The sequence below is a fragment of the Musca domestica genome, unplaced genomic scaffold (assembly GCF_030504385.1).
Source record: "Musca domestica strain aabys unplaced genomic scaffold, Musca_domestica.polishedcontigs.V.1.1 236, whole genome shotgun sequence".
In the NCBI taxonomy this organism is placed as follows: domain Eukaryota; kingdom Metazoa; phylum Arthropoda; class Insecta; order Diptera; family Muscidae; genus Musca; species Musca domestica.
In genome coordinates, this window is record NW_026712270.1 from 96,828 (window position 1) to 112,836 (window position 16,009).

The 16,009-nt window shown below is 33.8% G+C and overlaps 3 protein-coding genes across 4 annotated transcripts in view; 2 read left to right on the top strand and 1 right to left on the bottom strand.

The window, feature by feature from the left end:
* The first annotated feature begins 1,184 nt into the window (after positions 1-1,184).
* On the top strand, positions 1,185-3,961 carry LOC131802735 (cell division control protein 45 homolog). Its single transcript, XM_059123181.1, has 2 exons — positions 1,185-1,811; positions 2,067-3,961. Exons 1-2 carry the CDS (start codon positions 1,473-1,475, stop codon positions 3,459-3,461), a joined length of 1,734 nt encoding a protein of 577 aa, XP_058979164.1. The 5' UTR covers positions 1,185-1,472; the 3' UTR covers positions 3,462-3,961.
* A 1,595-nt stretch (positions 3,962-5,556) lies between these two features.
* Positions 5,557-7,586, bottom strand: LOC101893095 (mitochondrial tRNA-specific 2-thiouridylase 1). Of its 2 annotated transcripts, none has more exons than XM_005187580.4 (5): positions 7,377-7,586; positions 7,095-7,260; positions 6,846-7,030; positions 6,561-6,787; positions 5,557-6,136 (listed from the first exon to the last, which is right to left on the bottom strand). In XM_005187580.4, the coding sequence occupies exons 1-5, from the start codon at positions 7,450-7,452 to the stop codon at positions 5,615-5,617; spliced, it is 1,176 nt and encodes a 391-aa protein (XP_005187637.1). In that variant the 5' UTR covers positions 7,453-7,586; the 3' UTR covers positions 5,557-5,614. The 2 variants fall into 2 exon arrangements, with proteins under 2 accessions (XP_005187637.1, XP_019893787.1); XM_020038228.2 differs by having other exon boundaries at positions 7,095-7,304; positions 7,377-7,521.
* Positions 7,587-10,944: 3,358 nt separating this feature from the next.
* LOC109613434 (uncharacterized) overlaps positions 10,945-16,009 on the top strand; it is a 57,866-nt gene continuing 52,801 nt past the window's right edge. Inside the window, exons 1-2 of the mRNA XM_059123180.1 lie at positions 10,945-11,193; positions 15,038-15,128. The gene's annotated coding sequence lies outside the window, so the exon portion shown is untranslated. The remainder of the gene's footprint in view (positions 11,194-15,037; positions 15,129-16,009) is intronic.

Here is a 16,009-nt window from a genome sequence, read left to right on the forward strand (position 1 = left end):
TTGCTACGCCGTTAGTTAAAATTGGGATCTACAAATCGATATTTGACATCAGGCAGATAAAATGTTAACTGGTACGATAACAGAAGGTGGATTAAAACAATCTCCTTGCCTTCAAAGTCTGTCCTTAACTGGTACAATAACAGAAGGCAGAATAAAGCCATCTCCTAGCTTTCAGTCTGTCCTTTCCTGTCAAAAATATATATATTGGTCTGTTCCAGAACTAGAGAGATGAACATTTTTAGAAGTGCAGTTGTAAAATTTAGAAGATTTTCCAAAAGAATTTTAGTTTAATTTAATTTTTTGGTTCCCCTTCTATTGAGCTTACAATCCCGTCACTTGGTTAAAAAAACTTTTTTTGTCATAGGAGTTATTTTTAAAATAAATATCCCAGACAAAAGGGGGAACTGATGAAGATTGGTTGCTCTTTCCGATACCTTGGTATTCCCTGCCTTACCTCTCGGTAAACATTACCATCTTTCTTCACAAATAAACGTTATTTTTATAAAAACAACAATAATAGGACGAAGCAAAAAAAAATACAACGGTTTCCCGAACAGACATGCCAATATTGTAAATGTAAAAATGTAAAATAAACAAAACCGATTGTTGCACGTCTGTTCTTTGGAGTTGAGCCATGCCAGAAGGAACAAGTTTTATAACCGATTTTTTCCTTATGGTTGTTCTGTTCAAGCATTTGCTGGAACAAAGCAACCGTAAAGGCGTAAGTACATAAAAAGCTTGAAGACATGGCTAGGCATATTCATAAAGGAATTACAGAGCCGCACTAAAGCTGGGAATACATAAAGCGCTTATTTGGCTGGCTTAAGTCATCGCCTGGCTTCTTCGGAAATGAACAAAGGAGCCTAGGGCCAAAATCGAACTAAGTCAACCTAAACCTCCTTTGTTCATTTCCGAAGAAGCCAGCCGATGACTTAAGCCAGCCAGATAAGCGCTTTATGTATTTCCAGCTTAAAGACTTGGCGATTCACCCCTGCAATTTAGGAATATCTGTTGTATTTAACCTGAAATTTAAACCTGTGCGAACTATCGTCTTAGCAACTAATTTTGACATATCAGATTAAAAAAACTGTTTGATCGTGGCAATTCGCCGTACTTTTAGTTATCAAACAAAAATCGATTTGCTGATCTCTACTTACTGTAATGAACGGCGTCACAACAACAAGGCTTTGTGTTTTCATTCCCGCTAAAAACATCTTTTGCAAACCATCATCTTGATCTTGTACAACAACAAATATAAACATTTTGTTGAATAAAAACCATATTTTTCTTAACAAAAACAATATAAAATGATACAAAAAATGTGAAGACAAAGAAATAAAAGTGAATTAGATTTTGACAAATGTCCAATTAATTGAGAAAAGAAAACCGATCTGAAACACAGTGAATTTGATAAAAAAAAAACACATAAAGAGAGCAAACCCAAGAACTCATTGGCCCCCCAGGAAAAAATAATGTTCGTTCAAGATCTTAGAGAATTTTATAGTCGCCTAATTGGCAAAAGGATTTTGATAATCGTCAACTATGACATTGATGCTATATGTGCCAGTAAAATTCTGCAGTCCCTTTTCAAATATGACCATATGCTCTATTCGGTGGTGCCCATAATGGGTTTGGCTGGCCTGCAGAGGGCCTACAACGAACACCAGGGCGATGTTAAATTTGTGTTGTTATTAAACTGTGGAGGATGTGTTGACATTGTGGAGCTTCTGCAGCCCGAAGAAGATGTAACATTCTTTATCTGTGATTCGCATCGTCCCTTGGATGTGTGTAATATATACAGTGATCGCCAGGTGAGAATTCGCACAAGCGTGTTTGTGTGTGGGGCGCGTTGAGTGTATTGAGGTTTTTGCTGTTGTAATAGTTCTGTAGGGAAATGAATATTTTCTGCTTTTGTTTCTATGTGAGTTGCGAATACATGCTGTTTTAATTGTTTTACTTCTGCCTCGGTCCAAGTCTACTTTCCCCCAAAAAAGGTTTAATTTTGTAGATATTCTATATGATTTTATTTTTTTACTTTTATTTAATGTTCTATTTTCGATTTCTAGGTATGCATTTTGGGTGATCCATCCGCCGAAGAAAACATACCACCATTTGAATCAATTTTCTGTGAATCCGAAGATGAGGACGAAGAAGATGACGATGAAGACGAAGATGAAATAAACGATAGTGGTGCCGGAGAATCTGATGCCGAAAACGAAGATGGCAACAATCGTGCCGAACGTCCTAAGAAACTTAGCCGTATGGAAAAACATGAACAGCGCATATTAAAACAACGCCAACGCCGTGCATGGGAAAATGAACGTGATCGCATAATGTTTGAATATACCCAATACAGTTTCTATGGTCGTTCATCGGCCCTGGCCATATTCGAATTGGCTTGGAAACTGTCCAAAGACAACATGGACTTGCTGTGGTGGGCCATTGTTGGCATAACCGAACAATTGATATTGGGTAAAATTGAAAGTAGTGCCTATACGCTGGAAATAGACAACATACAGTCACATGTTTCGCGTTTGACCAACAAAGTCAATGATCAAAGCAATATGAGCGCCTCGAAAATAAACTTTGAGAATGATTTGCATTTGGTCCTATATCGTCATTGGAGTGTTACGGAATCGATGCGTTATTCAATGTATGTGGCTTGCAAGCTAAAGCTGTGGACATTGAAGGGTGAGAAGAAATTGCACGAATTGTTGGTTGAAATGGGCTTGCCGTTGATACATGCCCGACAAACATTTAGTTCCATGGATTTGGTATTGCGACAAGAATTCTACTCCATGGTGGATGGGTTGGCAGAAAAATACGGTATACCCGATGTTATTTATGGCTCATTTACCCTACATTATGGTTATCGTAATCGTTATTCGGCAGCCGATTATGTGTATGCCTTGTTGTCCATATTGGAGTCGGTGAAAAAGGATAAGACACCAGAAGACTGTTTTCTAGAGGCCCTGGACGGCTTGGGTCGCAATCACAAGGATATTCTGAATGCTGGCATTGAGGGTTCCAAGCAGTTGCATCAAGCCATATTTAAACAAGTACAAAGTAGTTTAGAGGCGCATCAAGTCCATTCGACAGGATCATTTTTCTATTACATACTCAACGAGGAAAATACATTCTTCTCCTATCCTTATGGTTTGTCAATGCTGGCCAAATTTCTCTTGCATGGTCATGTGGCTGTGTCACGTAGTCGCCAGGCCCCCGACTTACCCCTGATAGCCAGCTGTCCCATTGATGCAGAACATGGTCTGTGCCTATTGGTTGGTATACCACCGGTACGAGAGGATTCACCAAAGAATTTCTTTGGCAAGGCATTTGAACAGGCGGCCCAGAAATGTAATGCCGCCATTTTACAGGATCATTTTGAATCGTCCCTCATACAGATAAGGCAAAACGATTTAACACGATTTCTGGATGCGTTGACCGTGCTGCTAACATAGTTTCGAATTAAGTTTGCTATATTTTTTTAAGTCGATGATTAAGGATAGGATATAATTATGTTATTGTTTTTGGCTTGAGCTTCTAAACCTAGTTGTTAGATATTTATGTATTCCATTTTCTTCATGTGTCTTAAGCAAAAATTTACATAGACTTAACAATAATTAATATTTAAATATCATTTAAGTGTTGGTCTGTTATAAAAGAATTTCTCCATAATATCAATGTGTTAGGACTCTGAAACTATTACTCTGTTTAGGTTTACAAAAACAAAATTAAAAAAAGATTTGAATAATTTTAGTTTAAACGAATTGTACTACGATTGGACAGACAGACACATGCTATATTAAAAAAGAAATTGTTCAAATATTTAGGACTTCAATTTACAAAAGAAAAAAAAACACTAAATATAACAAATTAGGGTTTAAGTTTTATTAATGTTAAAAAAAAAACACAAAATATTATTTTCACACATCAACAAAATACACCAAAACACATGTTTACAAATATCATTATCTCATCAGAAATTTTGTTTTTTTTATTTTCAACAATTGTCCTTGGACTATCTGGAAAGATATGGGACATGGAATTTGCAATTTTCAAGGAAATCAAGTCAGTCTAAAAAGGAGCATTTTAAGGCAAGTAGGAAATATACTTGTCGTCTGCTGTCAATCAAATTGATTGGCAAAAATTCCGCTTATACAGGGTGATATAAAAAAAAAAAACGGAAACAAAGTTAAACGCCATCATTTGTATTTTTTTTTTTTTTGTTAAATTTTATTGAATGAAAGCGAAAAAATGTCGGAAATAGCATCAAATTTTAGAATAAGTTTATATTTGTTCGAATTGGTCACCTTTGACCATTGTGCCTGTAAATGAAGCGAGGAACCTCATTTTTTAACCATTCTTGGGTGGCGCGTGCTGAGTGCGATGCTGCTTCAAACGGCCAATGAAACCCAGTCACACGCTGCCTGCGCGAATGTTGCTCTGCGGTATTTTGGCCCATTCCCGGTGAAGCGCTTAGTGCCAACCTTAATTTCCAAAATACTCCAGAGACAATGGTCCAACGGATTGGTATCCGGAGATTTTGGTGGCTATTGTGCGCTGGAAATTAGGCGAAGAACCTCATTTTGTAATCATTCTTGGGTGGCGCGTGCTGAGTGCTATGGTGCTGAGTCCTGTTGGAAGACCAAGGTCTGCTGCCAAAATGATTGCGTGCCCAAGGCTTTAATAAACCCTCCAGAATATTTTCGGCTATTCTGATGCCACGGTCGATTAATGCAGTACCTGCTTGGGTGTTACCGCGAGAGTCATCCCAATCATCATATGGTGGAAAAATCTCCCCCACCAAGGCGTGTCAGGAAGGACATACATGATCTAAAGAGGGAGGTCCAACGCTACAAGAGAGAACCTCTAGATCAAGAAGCCTATCAGGCAGCTCTGAGTGACATTCATACCAATGCAGTCGCAGATGCTATTAGCAATTATAAAATGAATGGCGTCCTCGGATTCCACCCCGCCATCCATTGCAGCTGAAGAACGTCAGCTGCCTAGACAAACCAGGGTAGTTTTGGCGCAATTACGTTCAGGAAGGTGCAGTCGTCTCAATTCGTATTGGGCACGAATTGATAAAGATGTGCGTGACGCCTGCCCGGCGTGTGTTGCAGGCCCGCACAATACGCTGCACCTCTTTAATTGCGCCGCCAAACCTACCCAACTCACTCCAGAAGATCTCTGGCTACAGTCCATTAAAGTAGCCGAATTTCTAAACTTGGAGCTGGAACCAGATTAGCAGAATGCAAACACCTACATGTGCACATTTTCAGCTGACCTCCTTGGCAAGTAACACGATCATTTTGTGTTTTTTTTTTTTACATTTCGATGGCTTTACCCCGAGCTCAGTTTGCAATATTTGCCGAATGGAATATTGCGCTATGTTCATATCACGAGCCATTTTTCGGCCACTGCGACAATCTATTACAAAATTATTTCTATTTGAGCCTTGAAGAAACAAAAAAATAATATTCTCAAAAAATAATATCCCGTTTAATTTGAATATTTTGTAACCACAGCAAACAAAAACAAATTTTTTAAAATTAGTCTAATTTATTTATTTTTTTTTTTAAATTTTAATAACAGCCTCCTCCAGCCTGTGTCATGAATTTTCCAAAATATTTTTTAAATTTTCCACTCGTTTGTGGTCACTATCGTTTATGGCTTCCACAATTCGCGCAGAACCCAAACATTCGGTATCACTATAGAACACAGCATATTGGCCGGGTGTGACAGCTCTCAAAGGTTTGTCTAGCATTACAATAACATCAGTCTTATTATTAGGCGATTTTCTATAAATTGTACAATCCACCAGAGGTTTTGTGTGTTGAAAACGAAATCTACATCTTAAAGGAGGAGAATTTGGCATGTCAAAAGGATTTTCGCAACACAACCAATTAATGTTAGTGGCAAAAATTTGATTTGAATAAAGGCTAGGATGTTCATGGCCATAGGCAACATAAATTGTGTTGGTTGCGACGTCTTTTTGGGCTACATAATAGGGTTTACGAAACGATTTTAAACGGCAACGTTGGCCCACTGTCCATTGGTGTATGCCCTCGTGATGACCCACAACCATATTGCTATCAATATCCACAAAATCTCCGGGCTTTGAGGCAATGTACTGCAACAAAATATAAATAAATCATGGATGGTAATGGAATACAGGGTGAGATGAAAAAACTGCAACCAACTTCAGACTGCTGTCATTTCTAAGCCACTCGTCCGACAGCTGTTAAAATTATTCCAGTGACAGCTCATTATGTTGTTTAAAAGCGTATAAAAGCAAAAGCATTTTGGTGAGAATTTTCCAGAAAAAAAGTTATTCGTGATGGAATTCCAGCGTGATATATTTATATTTGGCTGGAAAACCCCAAGTGGCTATCGTTAGAGCACTCCAGCATTTAAATCTTTTGTGTCTCGTACCATCGTAAAAATTATGGCGTTAGACTTTGTTGCAGTTTTCGTATCTCACCCTGTATAAATCTCAATTTGATGAGGAAAATTCCAATAATCCATAATTCTTATCGAAATATTTATCTGTTTACCTCCTTAATAAATTCCTTAAAATCGCGATTACCCACAAAACAAATGCCCGTACTTTCTTTTTTCTGTGTCAATCTTTCCAGGCCACAGCTCTTGGCTATTTCCTTGACTTCAGACTTCAAATAGTTTCCCAGGGGAAACATGGTCCTTCTTAAAGTTTCACGTCGAATACCCGAAAGAAAGAATGTCTGATCTTTAAATGTGTCTTTCGGTATGAGTAGATGGACATCTAAGATAAAAGTTATTAGAATATATGAAATTGCTACCTCATTTATATTTCAACGAACCTTTGCTTTCTTCATAATTCTCCAGAAAAGGACCAAAATTTGTCTTGGCATAATGTCCAGTGGCAATGGCATCATATCCCAGTCGCTCCAAAGCATGTTTATGGAATAAATCAAATTTTATGTGTTTATTACACAAAATGTCCGGATTGGGGGTCAAGCCTCGCTCATAGTCTTCCAAGAAGTTACTTAATTTACAAAGAAAAACTTATTTAAATCTGTGAATTCTGAATTTCCTTTTCCCAAACTTACGTAAACACTGAATTCCAATACTCTTTCACATAGTTCACCTGTCGCAGTTCAATACCTAACTTGTTGCAGGTATATTCAGCATCCAATAGATCTTGTTCGCCCGAACATCTTCCCATTTCATCAAATTCATCCCAGTTTTTCATAAAGACTCCCAGTACCTTGTAACCTGAAAGTACAATGTAACCAAGATGAAACTAGTGTGTCCCCAACCTAGAAAGGTAAGTTAAAATATGTTTAATCAATGAAAGAATGCAGATGACCACTTATCCTCGCATCTATTACCATTTTCCTTTAAAAGGAAGGCACTGACTGCACTGTCAACGCCACCTGATATGCCCACTACGACTTTCTTGAACATTTGAACATCGGTTGTCCGGCCTCCAATAAGAAAAGAGAAAACAAAAACAAAGGGGTAATGCGTGATAAAGACAAATAATCAAAACAAAACTAATAATAACTTGGTTTATTTTGTGAAAGTGAGTGGATGATTAGCACGCATTTCTGAAGTTGAGAGATATCAGTTTTTATTATTCTAAGATTATTTTAAATTTATTTTCAAAATTTTTAAAAATCCTCCTTTAAATTGTCTTAACAAATCCAAGATTTCGTTCAGGGGTTCTTTAAAATATTATTATTTATTCTCAGTTTTTATTTACGAGTGTGATGGTTAGTAGGGTTTTAGAGATCACATATTTTAAGGTATCGTTTTCGATTTGTAGAGCCCTATAGTCACTCAGAGTTGGGTGTGTCACATTATGGTCATGGTGGCCATTCCAATATGAATAATTTACAAAATGGAATTGCGTGATAAACGAAAATCCTAACGCTTATTAAAGGGTTCTAGAAACACCAGGCAAAATGTAAACAAAGAACATATGTTTTAACAACTATTTAAAGAATGATTTCTTTATTACGACTGTCAACGCCACCTGATATGCCCACTACGACTTTCTTGAACATTTGAACATCGGTTGTCCGGCCTCCAATAAGAAAAGAGAAAACAAAAACAAAGGGGTAATGCGTGATAAAGACAAATAATCAAAACAAAACTAATAATAACTTGGTTTATTTTGTGAAAGTGAGTGGATGATTAGCACGCATTTCTGAAGTTGAGAGATATCAGTTTTTATTATTCTAAGATTATTTTAAATTTATTTTCAAAATTTTTAAAAATCCTCCTTTAAATTGTCTTAACAAATCCAAGATTTCGTTCAGGGGTTCTTTAAAATATTAGTTGTGTTCCAGTACTTTTTTAGTAGTAAAACTAGCAGAAGAGAGAACAGTTCGAAATGTCATTCTCATTTAGGTTTGCTCAAAAAATAAGGGAACGGAAAATTAGCAGAAATGCGATAAAATGCCAAAATTCCAAAAGTAAGCAGCCTAAAACGGACTGGTGAAACCTTACTGAAAAGAGCGCCAACATTTAAAAAATGAGTATTGAAGACGATAAGTTAAAATTAATAATTTATAATAATAATTAATAATCTGATTCCTCATTCAGCCAGTCCTCTTCACTGCTGGAATCATCCAAAAGTGAATACATCAGTTGCTCCATATTTTCTCTTTTTGTTTTTTGCACGACAAATATTAGTTTTTCCTTTAGTTTTCAAGTTGATCATTTTCTTTATTGAAATGTATCAATACATTTTTCAACCTTGTTAGCCCTGCCAATTAAATGTCAAATTTACAATATGCACATTTCTGCTCAGCCAAATTCATGTAGCTAAAACAAGCAGAAATGTGCACCACTCAGCGCCATTTTTTTCTCGAGAGAGCTGCAAGTTTTGCTAGTTTTTGGAGTACGGGAACGCGTTGTAGCAGAATTAGTGCTAATTAGTACTAATTTGCAGGTTCTGGAACACAACTATTATTATTTATTCTCAGTTTTTATTTACGAGTGTGATGGTTAGTAGGGTTTTAGAGATCACATATTTTAAGGTATCGTTTTCGATTTGTAGAGCCCTATAGTCACTCAGGGTTGGGTGTGTCAAATTATGGTCATGGTGGCCATTCCAATATGAATAATTTACAAAATGGAATTGCGTGATAAACGAAAATCCTAACGCTTATTAAAGGGTTCTAGAAACACCAGGCAAAATGTAAACAAAGAACATATGTTTTAACAACTATTTAAAGAATGATTTCTTTATTACGACGTTAAGGTGGGAATACATAAAGCGCTTATTTGGCTGGCTTAAGTCATCGGCTAGCTTCTTCGTAGAGGAACAAAGGAGTTTTAGTTTCAAAATTAAGAAGGTAAAGTCATATCAAAAAAGCATTCCCATCTCTCCATTTTCTGAAATTTACCTTGTCACATATCACTCCATAAAAACAAGTTCCCATCTTTGATTTGTGTATGTATAAATACAAATTTTTGATTAATAAATAATAATATTATTTATTTTTGAAAAAAAAATTAAACATGACTTTTCCTCCTTGATTCTACCATGGGAAGAACTAAGAAATATAAAAATTTGTACTAAAAAAGACTTAGGCCGACAATGTCCTGTATTATATTGAATGTCAAATTGACAGGAATATCGGGATGACAATTTTCTACCAGTATATTCTGTTTTATATTTTATTCTTTCTTGATGAAATGAATTTGTCGACAGTTATACGTACATAAATAAGGAAGATCTTAAAAAATACAATCTTGACAACGAAGGAGCATCAAATTATAGAATTGTAATAATTTCGTTTTTCTTTACTATTTGTTTCTAATATTTAAAATTATTAACATTTGGTTGAACAATACATCTATAATAAAGATAATGGATAAGAACACGTTTAGATTACTAAATCTACTCAATTTCAAATGTCAATTCCATAGCGTATATCATGGTAAAATAATACCGGTAGATGCATCAACGCTTGGGAACATTGATATGTCAAGAATGTTAAATGTTTCTTCAAAAATACGTAGATCTGTATATGTTTTGCTATAGACACCAATCGGAGATTGTTATGATATGCATTTTTAACAATTTTTTCAAATTTGAATAATTTTTCATTTAAAAATTTCAATTCCAAATTTTGTTTGACAGTTCATTGTCCCAGCAGCTGTGTCGATGCGTGTACCTACATTCTTCTACCAGGGCGTATACATCACATAAATCATCTTGATAAATCCAGTGGATATTTTTGACGTATACCCTATGGAATTGACATTTGAAATCTGTGTGGATTTCGTAAATCTAAACGTACTTTAAGACACTAAAACTACCTTTAAAAGTGGCACCTCTATGCCGGTTGACAGTCTAAATGACCTGTTTGTATGAACATGCTATGTATATTGAATAACTTTGCTGCAATATTTGTAACACACATGGTAGAACTAAGAAGGTAAAGTCATGCAATCATATGTTTACAATTTTTTTTTTCAAATTTTTTACCTTTGACAACATCTCATTGTCAAAATCTATATTCATCAATCCATTGGATACACACAAAATCAGAGATGGGAACTATTTTCTATGCAGTGAAATTTGACAAGGTAAATTAAAGAAAATGCAGATATGGGAATGTTTATTTAAAATGAGGTTACCTTCATTTCATTCTACAATGGTAACACATCTCCCATCTCTGTTACTACCCACCCTTTGTGAATGTTACTCACTCACACGTAAATATTTGTGTATGTCTGTGACTGGGATGTAGAGTTGTGACCTATATTTTTCCAATGCACTGACTGTGAAAACAAATCCTGGAACTTGCAATTTTAAAGAGAGCCTTGCATTTACCTCACCTTGTATGCCTCCCAATATCTCTTTGCCCCAAGAAAGTAGTAGCATCATTGTTGTCATTCATTCCTTTTTTATTTATCACAACTGCGCAGATAATAACCCCTCTCAGAGCGAGAGAGAGGGAGAGAAAGTCCAAATAATGCCCACAGAGCTGGATGTGTGTAAACGATGAAAGGACAATGTCAATGGGATGTTGCAGACCGCAGCATCAGTATTATTGAAGCTGTTAATCTTAACACTTGTCTAAAGTCTAATAAAAAGCGCTGCTCTTTTCGGTGATAAACGGAAGTTTTTTAAACGGTTCACAAAAAAGGCATACCAAAAGTAAAGGGAACTTCCTCTTCCCGTAATAAGTAATAAATCCCTGGCGGATTAAAGTGTTGGTTTTTTTCAAAGATTAACAGATATCCATGCACGCACACACATATATAATTCGAACTGTGTGAATTTATTGCACAACCAAAATATAATTGCAGTTGTTCGGTTTTAGCAACCAGTGTTATAAAAAAATTAAAAACATAGTAAAAAAATTATGAACAAAATCATTTTAAAGAATTAAGAAATGTAATTTAAAGAGGAAAAAGTCCCTTTGTAGGACGTCTACATGAATAACACTCTTCATCTCTGATATCGTCTTTAAAACTTTAACAAAACTTTGTTACTGAAACTCGATATATGTTGTATAAACGCCCAAACAAAGCGTATTGTCTTTCATGTTACGTACACATTAAGAACTTGAACATTCGCCTACTGAGTGGAGGGAATCTGTCATTAAAACAATCTTTCGTATACCCAGCATTCCGTTCGATATAAGTGTTACCATACCAGTGAAAGTGTATAAAACTCCAAAAAAACTGCTATCTAGAGGCCCCTTATGATTATGCCATGGAAGAAGAAGACAATGACAATGAACTGTCAAACCGATTTTGAAATTGAAAATGTTGTATAAAAAATTATTGAAATGTATAAAAATTGTTGAGAAATGCAAATCAACATCCGAAGGGCGCCGTATAAGAAAACATAAAAATCTACTTATTTTTGACAAAACAATTTTAAAATTTTGACATCAATATTGCCAAGCGTTGATGCATCTACCTGTATTCTTCTACTAATAATGACTTATTTTTTGTTAATCTCCTTAATTATGTGTCACTGCCGTTTTAATAAAACTCCGTTTAAGGTGAGAATACATAAAATGCTTTTTTTTGACTGACTGAAGGTGAGAATACATAATATGCTTTTCTGACTGGCATAAGTCGTCGGCTGGCTTCTTCGGAAAAGAACAAAGGAGCCTAGGACCCAAAATCGGACTAAGTCAACCTAAAACTCATTGGTTTCTCTACGAAGAAGCCAGCTGATGATTTAAACCAGTCAAAAAAAAGCCTTTTAAGTACTTTCACCTTTAAGTCATCGGCTGTATTCTTCTATAGCTTCTTTGTTCCTCTACGAAGAAGCCAGCCAATGACTTACGTCAGTCAAAAAATCGTCGCTTAGTCGCAAAATAAATAGATTATTTTGGTAAAACGCTTAATTTAAAATTAAAGTCATTTCAAATAAGACCATCCATCTCTGTACTTTTTGTAATTTATATTGTCAATTTTACGGAATAAAACCAGGTTCCCATCTCTTATTTCTGTGCATACAATTATTTTATAAATATAAAATTTGACAATGAGATGATGTCAAATGAATAATTTTGAAAAAAATTGTAAACATATGATTGCATGATTTTACCTTCTTAATTCTACCATGGTTACAATTCTTCTTATCATTTTTTAAATAAAAATTATTTTCATATCTAAAATAATAAATAGTCTCTTGCTTTCGAAGTTCCCATGATAAAATTAATAAGGTAAAGTCATTTCAAATAAGCATTCCCAACTTTGCATTTTCTGTAATATACTTGTCAAATTTTACTGCATAGAAAGCAGGTTCCCATCTCTGATTTGTGTATGTACAATGGATTTATAAATAAATATTTGGACAATGAGATGTTGTCAAATAATAAATTGCGGAAAAATTGTAAACTTGTGATTGCATGACTTTACCTTCTTTATTCTACCATGGAAGTTCCATGGCACGTACAACAAATTTTTCTCCCATATCTAAGAAAATAATTTTTATTTTTTTGGGCTAAAACATACAAAAGAGATGGTTTAAACCCTTCATCCTGAGTAAACTGTTAAGGTGAGAATACATAAAACGTATTTTTACTAGCTTAAGTCATCGGTTGGCTTCTTTGTAGAGAAACAAAGGAGTTGTAGGTTGACTTAGTTTGATTTGAGCCCTTCACTCCTTTGCTCTTTTCCGAAGAAGTCAGTCGATGACTTAAGCCAGTCAAAAAAGCGTTTTATGTATTCTCACTTTTAGTTCATGTATAGTCTTCGATTGACGTTAAAAAAGCGTTTTATGTATTCTCGCCTTTACTTATTATTTTCCCGTTATCTTCACTATTAAATCCACTCGGTTTCACATCTAAATTCCATAGCGTTTACGGTACGTAACGTGGAAGAAAAATACAGGTAGATGCATCAAGGCTTGGGAACATTAATATGTTAAATTTTTTTTAATGTTTCGTCAAACATAAATAGATTTTTATATGTTTTCTTATACGATGCAAATCGGAGTTTGTTATGATATGCATTTTTTCAACTATTTTTACAAATCTTGCTAGTTTTGCATTTCAAATTTTTGATTTCAAAATTGGTTTGACAGTTCATTGTCCCAGCAGCTGTTTCGATGCGATGATTGGGAGAAACTCAAATTGCGGGGCGAGCATTGATAATATTAACCAGATTTGCCACATAGTTCAAAGATTGAACACTTAGGATCATATTTTTGAGAGAACATCCAGGCATTTCATTCATCTTTCGCGCTATTTGACTCATTTTAGAAATGAACAAAAAATATCAAGTAAATGAAAATAACTTTTTGCCTATAATATTGAATAATTCTGACAGGAAGCGGGCATAGCCTCAGAGCTGTATTTCTGTAGTTTTACGAAGCTGTTATATCTCCTTATTGTACCATGGGTAGACGCATCGACACAGCTGCTGGGAAAATGAACTGTCAAATTAATTTTGGAATTGAAAATGTTGAATAAAAAATTATTTAAATTTGTAAAAAAAAATGTTCAAAAACGCGTATTATAATAACCTCCGAATTACTTCGTATAATAAAACATATACAAATCTACTTATATTTGAAAATAGATTATTTTTTTTTGAAATATCAATGTTCAAATGGGTTGTTGCATCTGCCTGTATTTTTCTACCATGGTAAATATTATGTATTAATATTTGACGTCTACACTAAGGAATTGACATTTGAGATCGAGTGGATTTAGTAAATCTAAACGTACTCTAATATGTTAGTTTTCCAATTTATTTTATATTCTTCCTCGAAAGAGCGTATAAAAGGCGTGAAAATTACAAAGAGCTTTTTTATAAAGACAATTTTTTGTAACAAATTTGGAATGCTTTTACGAGAGATATATGATAAATTCCACCAAATTCTCATCAAATTCAAAAATAAATAAATTTGGTCGAAAATAACTGAAATGGCAACGCTGACCTGTGATATAAACATTTTGCAATGGAGCGTGGGTTAAAGAATTTGCTTTGTGTTTTTTTTTTGTTTAGCTTTTTGTTTTCCTACATTTGCCATATGATGGCTCTCTCACGAAGGGTGGTGTGACTCTCTCCTTGGTTAACCAAAATCACAGAAAACAACACAACACTAACACAGGCACACAAATTAATTAAGTGAGTTTAGGTGTTTGCAATTAGACTGTTTATCGGGTGTGCATGTGCAAACGTGTGTGCGTACGTATGTACAACAAAATACCCAAGCGTCTTATGACGGTTGTGATTTTTCACGTTATCTTCATACGAGTGTGTGTGTTGGTGTAAAGAGAGATATTCATGTAATTTGATAAAGATGAAGTGTTGTTTTCATGTTTTCGTTGCCTTGCCTTGTTCTTGCTGTAACTATAATAGTTAACAATATGATATGAACAGAAATAACAACAGCAAGTGTACAATTAATTACAAGCGTAACATAATATTGTTTATGATTGTGTGTGTGTGCGTGCGTGCAAGTGTGTTCCTCATAAGTGTTTAAGTGATTAATTGACTTATTGTTTGTTATACATTCCTTTTCTATATTGTTCGCTTTCTCGCGATGTTTGTATAACAGCGTTGTTCCGTGGTATTGTATTCAAATTGTATCATCTGGGCTTTGATAAAACGCGACTAAGATAGCGGAAGCTGTTTAACAAAAAACGCCTGTAAGTATGCAATTAATTAAGTGATTTAATTAAGTAATATAAATGCTGCTGATTGGGAATGTGATTTGGGTAGCATGGAAGAGATTTGTAAAAAATTCGAAATTAATAATTCAAAAAAAAAAAAAATAAATAAAATAAATTAATAAATAAATAATAAATAAATAAATAAAAAAATAAGAGTTTTCCGGTTTTCGAAATGATTTTAAGTCAATTAAAAACCTTTACCGAAGATATTTATGATTTAATTAAGTAATATAAATGTCGAAATTAATAATAATAATAATAATAATAATAATAATAATAATAATAATAATAATAATAATAATAATAATAATAATAATAATAATAATAATAATAATAATAATAATAATAATAATAATAATAATAATAATAATAATAATAATAATAATAATAATAATAATAATATAATAATAATAATAAATAATAATAATAATATAATAATAATAATAATAATAATAATAATAATAATAATAATAATAATAATAATAATAATAATAATAATAATAATATAATAATAATAATAATAATAATAATAATAATAATAATAATAATAATAATAATAATAATAATAATAATAATAATAATAATAACTATAATAATAATAATAATAATAAATAAATAAATAAAAATTAAAAAATAAGAGATTTCCGTTCTGTAAAAATCCATTATCGAAGATATTTCCTGAAGAAAACTATTGCTCTCTTCCAGAACTGCAAGAATGTAAATTTTTTACTACGATAACCGATTTTCCCCCTTATAATACCGAAAAAAAATTGAAAAACTAGTAGATTCTTCTGGAACAGAGCCTATATATATTAGAACATTGTTCCGTTCCAGAAATGCAAGAATGTAGAACTTTT